Genomic DNA, 11,379 nt, shown 5'->3' on the forward strand with positions numbered 1-11,379 from the left:
TATTCTAAATTTTTATAAGAATCTCTTTATAAGTTTAATCACGGTTAGTAAAAAAAAAAAAAACTGATAAGTTTAGAAAAAAATTAAAAAATATATCAAATACCAGAACATTTGTAATGACAAATTTCTTCATAACTTGTTGAAAAAAGAAAGAAAAGAAAAATTCACACTAATATTTTAAAATGCACGTTATCTAAAATTTTAAAACAATAAATTTTAATTATGAAATAAGATAATTTTGAAAACCTGTCCTATCCTTAAGCAAATGGGTAGGTTAGTGTGCAACATTTAAAATTTTTTTTTTTTGAACTAAGACGATAAAATTTTATTAATAAGAGAAAAACAAATACAAGTAAATAAATTGGTTTTGGTGTATAAGAAACCAGCATTGGGTGAACAACAACAGATTGTGATGTCCCCAAATAATGCCCCACATACAGAAATGCAAGAAAAAAGAAAGAGCCTCGACCCATCAATATACTTATATCAGAAAAACCATCATCTCTGTGTAGCCATTAGTCTTGTTACTCTTCCAACAGACCATAAGCACCTTCAATGATAAGCTTTGGATGAACTTGGACCGGTTCAAAATAGAACTTGTTCCTGGCGTTCCATATTTAGTATTAATTTAATAAAGTTTGATCAATTGGATGTTAAAGGAGGAAAATGTTTTTTTCTCTTTAAAGTTTGGAGTAGAGTGTCATTTCTCCAAACCTTAAGGGAGGAGTGAGTAATTACTCCTAAATTGATAAACTAGACAATTTTAGCTTATATACACTCCCTTTTAGTTAAATTTTATCAAGTTTTCATACGTACTCATGGTAAAGACATCATAATTCACAACAACAAAAAAGCTTGGAAAACAACTAAATAACTCTCCTCTTTCTACCCAAAGTAAAAATTATACCTCTCATTGTTATCACATTATTCTCTACTTCTCATCAAATTTAGACCAAATGTATGGTTAACTACATTTCATTGATTTCGAACCATCCATATTCATCATTTAAGTAGTAATCTTTAATATATAATTTAATTTATTGTAATAATTTGATTAACAAAAATAACAAAATTGTTTTTGGTAAGCAACTTGTGGTGGTCGTGAGCTAGAGGTTGCAAGTTGGAACTCTCTTAGATAGTTAGATGTATGTCTCAAACACTTAGGTAAGAGTGATACTTTATATATAAGGGAAATGTTAACTAATGCCCTAAGAGCATTGGTTTAAGATCTATATTTAGAAACATTTTATTGGAAGAATGAAAAAACAATAAATGTTGTTGACAACTTTTTATATTTCCCATAAAAGTGATGTCAAGATTTTTCTATTATAGTTTGTTAACAAATGAAACATCTTGAAAATCTCATAAAATGATAGTATAATTGATGGAATTTAAGATTTTCAAATTTATGTCACGTTTGGTAAACTGTAACAGTAATTACATAGGAATAGGAATATGTATTACAAATAATACAAGACGTTGTAATGTAATACTTATTACTATTCATTTATTTGGAGACAACACAATAATAGAACCCTGAAGATAATGGAATAAAAACATTTTAAATCAAACTTAAGATATATTTTAGGAAATATCTTACTCATATAATTATATTTCCTAAAAAATAATATTTTGTAAATTTGAAAGAGAGATTGATTATTTTTTTATGATTTTTTATTTTCATAATTGTTATATACATAAGGAAAGTTTATTTATTTGGAAATATATTCATTTAAAAGAAAAATTAATGCAACCCCTTTAGAGATGAATAGTTATTCCTCATTTTAAAGAATAGTTATTCATAAGGAATGACTATTCTCTATAATAAAAACATAACCAAAATATTGAATAGTTAAACCATAGGAATAACACCACCACGCACCCTTGATGCATTGGTCACTTTACAAGTATAAATATTTGTGGGTGTGAGGGGCAAGGGCCGGGTTTAAGTTTCTAAGAGGGAGTTTCATACACATATTCATTTAGATTATGCTAGAGTAGAAATTTTATCTTATATAAAAAAAAAAAAAAAAAAATCATAGGAATAACTATTACATTTCCGTACCTATTACAGTTTACTAAATATAGCCTTACAACACATATTTCAAGTCTGTTGCATCAACCATCCAGGCGGTAATAATGAAGTTGAGTTCACAAGAGTTTAGCATTGCAAACTTGATATTGGAGCTGATCACGGTGCAAGAACTTAAGGATATTTTCACACATGTTCTTTCCATGTCATTCATAGAAATTGTAATAATGTTGCTTAATTGTAGTAAGTTCAATTCATAGGCTCAAATCTAACTTTAAAAAAATCAAAATCAAAATCAAAATAAGTTCATCTAAAAAAGCTAATTTAAGAATTGGTAAATACAATTAACACCCCGGAGGTTGGGTTAATGTCAATCATGTCTAAAACTTTTCAAAATTGATTAACTTGGTCCTTGAACCCAACTTGGACTTTAAACCGTTATTCAATTTTCTCATCTCCCCCATGGTGATTAGGGACAAAGTTGGCCAGTTTTGAAAAGTCACTAATATAATTGACATTAGCACAAACCTTAGGGGGTGTTAATTGAAATTTACCTAAGAAAAGTTTTATTTCTGTACAAATCTAGACATAAGCTAATTACGAGTAATGTTACATCTACAAAATCTTCACAACAAAACATATGTGGTAATATGTTACCAATTCTAATTTGGGCCTAATGAACAAATAAATCCAAAGTAATCATTGGACAACCAAAGCGCCATAAACACGCATTTAATGCATGAGCTGTTACCAATGGACACACACGTATACATGACCATTGGCAAGATAATCAAATCACCTCATTAAGCCATTAAGGGCATTACCAAAGCCATTAATGCCACTATTGAAGGCCTCCAACGGCTAGAAAGACATAGATCTATATAGACCACCTTAGAACCAAGAGAAGGTACATATACACACTGAACTACATTCTTTGTTCTTATTAGAGTATCAACATTGGTGGAGCCATAAATTTAGCTATTTGGCACCACAAAAAACTACTTTATCTATTTTACCTTCTCACTTTACAAAGCACCTAACATTAGTAGTTTTATTTTAGCTTTTAATACAATAATATAATATAAACAACACAATAAAATAATATATACATTACAATAAAATAATATATACATTACAATAAAATAATATATCCACTATAATAAAAAAAAAATCATTGCCAAAAAACACCACACAAACTTAACAATGACGCAAACCACAACCACTGCCAACCAAGAACAACCACTGCCAAAAACCCAAATTAGCCAAAAACCATCACACAAATCACAGCCAACACAGCCACACCACCACTGACCCACGAAACCCAAACAAACCCACAAAACCCAGCCAAACCGCCACCAAACCCACTCTCCTTCTCTGTCTCTTCTCCCTCTCTTCAAGCCACCAAACCTAATACCCCAAATCAATTACCACCACCATCACAGCACCACTAAACCATAACCACCATCATGGCAACCTCAAGATCAACCAAAAAACCAACAACCAATAGGGAAAAAAAAAAAACAGCAGAAAAAATCATCCCATGAATCGGAACAATGGTCCAATCGAAAAAATCCACAACCCACCACCACCACTACCAACACCCACAAACCCATACCCACTAGCACCCACATCCACCACCATTGTGGCCACACAGACCCACGAACCCCACCACCAACACAGCCATGCCGAGAAACCCATGCCACCACCATGAGAATCCCTCACCGAGAAACCCACGCCGCCACACCAAGAAATCCACTCTAAGAAACCTAGTAACCCATGCCGGCGCTGGGCAGGGGCTTGGGTCGACGAGAGTGAAGAAGAGAGAAAAAAAAGAAAAAAAGAAAAGGGGAGAGGGTGAGACTGAACTGAAAAAAGAGAGAGAGAGAGAGAGAGAGAGAGAGAGAGAGAGAGCCAATGAGAAGAAAAAGGCAACAAGAAAAAAGAAAGAAAGAAATATTATTTAATTTGAGGGAGCAATAAAATATAATATATTGGTTTAGCTCTTGAGCTACAGTGCACAGTAAAAAATGTGCAAATGACTGTGCACTGTAATTAAGAAGCCAAATCTTTTAGCAATACCTCCACTATTGCAGCCTCACTTTTGTGATTAGTGATGCTAAAAATAGTAATATGACTTTTTAGTACCACTAATACTAATGCTCTTATATCTCTTTCTCTCTCAACGTTGACTTTATCATTAGAGGCTCATTGACTAGCACCACGCCAGTGACCCTAGAAGGAGAGACATCTTTGTCATTGCATTCTAGGTTTCAAGCCCACCTTCAATGGATTTTGTCTGGACAACCATTCAATTAACGAACTCGTGCTTCATTAGGGCCATCGTTGATATAACTTTTTTTTTCTTACCACTAAGTATTTGAACCTAAAACTTATTGTGAAAAATATTGTTTCTTTATTTTTTTTTATCAAATATAATTGTCTTGCTTTGTTTACTTTATTGACTTTATTGAGTAATGGATTAACAAAAGAAAAAAGAAAAGAAAAAAGAAGGTAATGGGACATGATTTGGTCACGGTAGAATAGTACTTAACATAAAAAAAAACCCAAAGATTCCTTAGAAGTCAAGGAAACGTTTGCTCCACGGTTGTTGGATCAGCATGTGAAATCAAAAACCAGAGGCCAAGTCCAACGGGCGCCCACAGTACTCATCCCTTTACCATCAAAACCACATCTTTCAGCTTCCACAATACCGGGAGTGAGACAGTCAGACAACACAAGGGCTGCGCTATTTGTGGCCACGTCGGCATAACCTTATCCACGCGCTTGTCACAACGAGTGCGCGTGTTCGCTCCTCTTTCGTCTTTGTGGGGTCGTGAATGGCGCGTGGATAATAATGCGCGTAGGATTTTACTCGTAAATATCAAAGGGAGTTGTGCCCATTATGTGGCGACTCGTCAGCACTTTGACTAACGTACGTCTTAACATGTGTTGCTTGCATGCTGTGGTATTGTGTTTTTTGGACCAATTTGCATGGCTGTTTCCACTTTATCAGCGCCTTACATTAGCTGTTCCATAAAATTCGAATTGACCGCATTAACCCTCTCCCATAAAGCCAATTTGCAAAAATATTATTTAATTTTTTTGCTTTTAAAGATGTATTTAGATACCGTTTATTTGTTAAAAATTAAAAATTTATTGTTAAAAATACTGTAACAAAATAATTTTTAAATATATGAATAGTATTGTGGGACTCAAATTTTTTTTTAAAATTTGTATTTAGATAACTTTTGTAAGTTTGTAAATAGTATCTATAAGACCCATAGACAAAACGTAGAACGCAAGATTGGGCAAAATGCCCAATCCAAATGCACGCTAAATATGTTTTAACTTTAGTCTAATTTTAGGGCTTGGCTTGAGTCTGGTGGCTTGTTGCAATTATGGGTAGATTTAAAAAGAAAAAAAAATTATATGATAAGGAGAAACGTTAAAAAAAAAAAAAATTTAAAAATTAAGAGTTTTATTTAAAGTTCATGACTTAAATGACTTGAAAATAGATATAGATATAAAAGTAAATATGGAAATAGATATAAATGATATGTATCTAGTATCTACTTTTGGATATCTATTATCATACTTGTGGATAACTATTATTATTTGAGTTTAGTACAACTAGATACTAGATCCAAATCTTACCTATTTAATATTATTTTTCTTTCTAATAAATGAGAAAAAGAAGATACTATGGATGTGATTTAGGGTTTGTTTAATTACCGTTTATTTCGTTGAAACTGAAAATTTATTGTTGAAAGTACCGTAGATAAAGGTAAAAATTAGTTGAAATAGAACAACATGGCCTATGAATAGTATCAAAAAGTGCAGTGGGACTCATAAATAGTAACAAAAATAATCTGAATAGTAAAATAATTTTAATTTTTCATTGGTATCCAAATTCACACTTAATAGAATTTGAGAGTTGAAAGCAAATTATCGATATTTTTGAGTTTAAAAAAAAAGTTTTAAAAATGAGGTAAGAGTATAAGTGCTTATAGAATGTGAGAGGCAAAGGCCGGGTTCAAGTCTCTAGTAAAGAATTTCACACACATATACTTAGATTAAGTTAAAGTAGAATTTTCTATGTTAGGCTATGCATTTTTTTTTTTTTAAGGTTAGGTTAAAAAATTGGTAAATGGGATGCTTTTAATATAAAACAATACTCTCTTAGTCTCTCTGACTTTTTTTTCCCCTCAATCATCGTCTGTCTGTTGGGATTTCTGTTCAATACTTCAATGGCTAGGATGTCCCAACTCCATTAAATAAATCGCTAAAATAAGATGTTTTTATTTTTTTTATATTTTTTGATAAACTCCTAAAATAAGATCTAGATCCTTTTCTTGATAAGTATGTAATAAAAAAAGATTTCCTCTTTCTTCTAGAATAAGTTTTGCACTCTACCTCCTTCAGTAAAAAAAAAAAGAATAAGTTTTGCACATTGTTTACAGATTTTGATAGAAAATGGAAATGACTTATGCAAGTCCTTGAATTAAGATTTTTTTTTTTTTAATAAATTTTTTCTTATACGTGCATGCCAAGTTGGAAACTATCAATTCAACAGAAACTTCGACAACTGTTGTCAAATAATCCTTATCCATAAATAATATTCCAAGCTGGGATACAATTCGTCCTTTAAAAATTTACCCTAATTGACACACACACACACACACATATATATATATATATATATTATGAAATATATAAAATTGAAAAATCAAGTTAGTCTAAGTCGTACTCTCTAATCATTAAAAATATTTTTGCAATGGCAACGAGTCAATGAGAAAATCCCAAAGCCGGTGCCAAGATACTTTTCACACTTAGAGCATACCATTATCTAATCCTAAGACTAAAAGCAGTGAACATTTTGATTTTGAAAAACAAAAAACCAGGGTTAGCCCAAAATACCATTTTCTTGGAAAAACAACTGCGGCCCCCATTACAAACCCACGTCCTCTCTTCCTCACTCCTCACTTACAAAAAGCCTTCCCACACAGATCCCACAGCCAAAACTCCTATATTTTCTCACCCCATTTTCTTGCTTCACAAACAAAGCCCCCCATTACCAATCATGCGTTTGAGTTGTAACGGCTGTCGAATCCTTCGCAAAGGCTGTAGCGATAGCTGCACCATTAGACCCTGCCTTCAATGGATCAAAACCCCTGAATCCCAAGCCAACGCCACTTTTTTCTTAGCCAAGTTCTATGGTCGAGCCGGCCTCATCAATCTCATCAATGCCGGCCCCGAACATCTTCGTCCAGGTTTGTATTCAATCTATTTAATCTCACCTTTTCCATTCATCCAAATTCGTTTCTACTTGGCTACACAACCATTTTTGCAATAAATTTCACAGTTGTTAACAGTGGTTGATCAAAGTATTTATTTAAAAACAACTTATTTAATTCTTGCTAAAAAATATATTGAAAAAGTGAAGATTTAAAATAAAAGTTAAAAACGAAAACTAGAGTTTAAGCCAAACAAATACTAAGTGATTGACACAACTGATATTTACTTACCCATAACGGTTAAAATTGGTGGTGGAGTTGAAATTAACCGTTAACCAGTTAACCACTTTTAACAGTTATAAAATTTTTTATGAAAAATATTGCGTTTATAATATTATTGTTTTTGCATTGGTTTGTTGAAATGTAATGTTTCTTTTTCTTTGTATTTTTGTGATGGTTACAGCAATATTCAAGTCCTTGCTATATGAAGCTTGTGGGAGAATAGTCAACCCGATTTACGGTTCAACCGGGTTGCTATGGTCCGGGAGCTGGCAGCTCTGCCAAGCCGCCGTCGAAGCCGTTCTTAAAGGCTTGCCCATCACGCAAGTCTCTTCGGAGTCGGCTTTCAAAGCATGCGATATACGCCACGTGTCAAAGGAGGAGATACAGAGACCGTCCGATCAGCTTCACAAGGTTAAATCTCGGAGGAGCCGGTTCAAGAAGAGCTCGGCCGCTTCGACGCACAAGCCGAAGGTGGAGTCTGTGAGTGACGAATTGGCTGGTGACACGTGGTACGAGTTAGGTGTGTCGGTGAAGAAGATGAGTCACGATGATGAGTTCAGGACGAGTGAGAATCGGAGTTGTGGAGGAGGAGGAGCTGAGGCTGAGACTGACTGTGTTTCGGCAGAGACTGTAGAGGCTTCGCTGGCTAATTCTGATGAACGAGCCGAAGGTAGTGACGTGGAGTTGGATTTGGATCTCAGTTTGGGCCTTGGGAATTGGGGTAGGAAGACGTGTAACGTCGATGTGGCCCATGTGGATCTTGTTCTACCCGCTTGATTAGCAAAGAGCGGTTCAGTCCATGTATATAAATTATTATTATTTTTGGTAATTTTCGTTTCTTGGGACTTCATGGCTGAAATTGTATATTATAGGCAAGAGATGTTTGTAGACAAGAGATGTTACCGAAAATTATAATACAAATTGGATTTTTCTCTCTAACATATAAATTATTTTTTTAGAAAGGATAGATTTATTTTCTTGGGTTAGGTTCATGTTACGCGCTATTTAAAATTTTGAAAATATACTGTTGAATTACGTGTTCTTTATGTTATTAACACGTATGCTAAACAAATTTAAAATCAATTAGATGTTATTTACTATTTTATTCACAAAATCATATTTAATGCATAATTTTAAACTATAAAAATTGAAGTTTTAAACATTTAAATGATGACTTGGTTATTAATTTTTGATCATCTTAAAATTTTACAAGAATTATGAGTATTTATACTATCTATAACATGTTACCCTTTTTTTTTTATGGATTTTTCTTAAGGTTAAAATATCTCATTCAATAACCAATGATTTCTCCTACAAATTTTTTAGGGAAATGGTCAATAACATCACAAAATTCCTTATAAAATTCTATTTCTTGAACTTGATTTTTATATGATTAAAAAATACTCCTACACCCTACGTTTAAGCAGGGATAAAAGTTGGGCTACAGATAGCCAAAGCATAAAGTATTATTTTATTTTTATTTTTTTAAGTGGAAATTTTAAGTACAAAACCTTATCCATAAGCTTGAGGTGCTACCAGTGTTCCTTGTCCACTTAATAGCACACATGGACTAGGCTCATGCAAAAAGTTTGAAAGAAACCAACCCATACCCTTAAAACCACACTTTTTCAATTTCGTCAATATATCACATGGGCTTAGACCATGCTTAAGAGAATAAAATATAATAAAATACATGAATTTTGCTTGTAAAAAAAAATTTGTCACAAAAATGAATATCAACAGCAAGTAACCAACTCAAACGTATCCACTAATAAACGTTTACAACAATTTACTATAACTACGACAAGAAGGCACTCAACAAAAAAATTTGGATGCTCTCCCTATAGAAGGAAGATCAGGCTTCCGTGGTTGGTTCCTAAAGCATTTCGGTAGTATTTTTTTGGGCTAATATTATTTTTTTAAAACACTTCTTTAAGCCTATTAACTTTATTTGTGTTTGGCGTCTTTTATTTTATCATATGAAGAGATATAAATGCGGGACTATACAGTTCTCAAGCATCACTCACCCAACATTTTGCAAAATTTAATATTTCGATTTAATTTCAGTGTGTGAAGCGTAGCTGGTTCAAGAATCACATGTTGACATGCATGTGGCTTGAGTTTGAGGATTACTTAAGGAAGACTTTTGGGTTGTTGTAGAATTCTCATCTTATATCTAGTGATGGCTCTAGGAATATTTGTTAGGATGGTTACTAAGAAATAACTTAAACTATACAAAATTTAATAAAGAAATAACTTGAATATACCAACGTTACCAAAAAAAAAAAAAATGTATAACAAGTTTTTTCTACTAACAAAGAGAAAAAGAAAAAGTTGACTGGTAAGAAATAAAGTGGGAATTTAGGAAAACAAGCCTGTGGTACCTGTTGGAGTTGATATTTCTGCATGAATTGCAAAGCTGTCCCCAAATGCTTTTGTTCGTAAGGTCAGTTCAGTATCATGTGATGCATGTGGCTTCTGTTTTCACACAACTGCCTTTAGAATTGGTGATGGTTGTAGCTACCATGAGAACAAATTGGTATGATATTAAGTTGATGAAAAATTGTAGGACTAAAGGTTGGTTTCTGCAGTTGTATTGAGACAATGAAAATTTGTTGGCTATCAAGATTGGATTTTTTTTATTTTTTATTTTTTTATGTTTTATAAAGGACAGGTTAAAAACTTTACCTTTTTTTTTTATTTTTTATTTTTTTTAATTTTTTATAAAGTTTCTATGTGAAAATGATGATTGTGGAAATGTTTGTGTGTGAAACTTAGGAACTGGGTTTGGTACTTGTTTGTTTGAAGGTGCATGCATGTGAGTGGAATTTGTTGGATTTACGTTAGCTAGGATGTGACAGAGTAAATGGTTCTGTGGAATATCAGTTCATTTGCTTCCTTTGTTGGACGAAATTTATTTATCTAATTTCTTCTTCTTCTTTTTTTTTTTTCCTTTTTTTTTTCTTCCTATTTTTATATACAGGTCAAACATCCAGAGGTGGCGCAGTTTCTTGGAGGACGACTTTACGACTATGTCTATGCTGCTATCTCAACAATCTCCAAGGATTAGTCTATTTACTCAAGAATTAGGTATTTCTATCTAGAAGAGTCATGTGAATCTGTTATTTTCTAAAGTTGTTTATTTTGGTAAATAAAACAGAAAAACTGTTTACCCATTACTGGTGTACCAAATTTTTTTTTCCATATTGTTTATCATCTTTGGCTCCAACTGTTTTTGGAAATGAATCTTGTCCCAAATGTTGCAATAAATTTTTGGCTCCAGGTATCTGTTTTGGTGAGGGAAGAAGGAAAAAAAAAAAAAAAAACCTATAGCCGTTGTGAAAAGATTAATTTTGTGTGCATTTTAAGGTATCTCTAGTTTTGGGTAAGTAGTGTGGAGTTGCTACTTATTTTTTATACAAAAAAATCAGAAAAACTAAATACAAAAAAAATACATTACTGAATTCACTAAAAAAAATAAAAAGATCCCGTAGCCACGTTTTTAAAACAAGGCTATAGGTTAGAAAAATATGGCTATAGTACGATTTGGCCTATAGCTGCGTTTTCAAATGTGGCCTAAACCCCATGACTATAGGCCTGAGGGGATTTATGGCCGCACTTTTCAAACGCGGCCTAAAACCAGGACCTATGGCCGCGTTTAAAACGTGGCTATAGGTGAAAGCTATAGCCATGTTTAATGCCATAGAATATTCCTATAGGTGAAAGCTATAGGAATATTCTATGACATATTCCATATTTTTGTTTACGGAGGAAACCATCCGTGTTTTTTTTTTTTTTTTTAATTGGAATATTGTAGAATATGCCATAGAA

The 11,379-nt window shown here is 32.8% G+C and overlaps 1 protein-coding gene across 1 annotated transcript; it reads left to right on the forward strand.

The window, feature by feature from the left end:
• The first annotated feature begins 6,948 nt into the window (after positions 1-6,948).
• Positions 6,949-8,487, forward strand: LOC112037478 (LOB domain-containing protein 40). The gene is made up of 2 exons (XM_024070318.2): positions 6,949-7,302; positions 7,730-8,487. Exons 1-2 carry the CDS (start codon positions 7,113-7,115, stop codon positions 8,323-8,325), a joined length of 786 nt encoding a protein of 261 aa, XP_023926086.1. The 5' UTR covers positions 6,949-7,112; the 3' UTR covers positions 8,326-8,487.
• Positions 8,488-11,379: the final 2,892 nt, after the last annotated feature.

This window comes from Quercus suber, unplaced genomic scaffold (assembly GCF_002906115.3).
Source record: "Quercus suber isolate HL8 unplaced genomic scaffold, Cork oak 2.0 scaffold_43, whole genome shotgun sequence".
NCBI lineage: Eukaryota > Viridiplantae > Streptophyta > Magnoliopsida > Fagales > Fagaceae > Quercus > Quercus suber.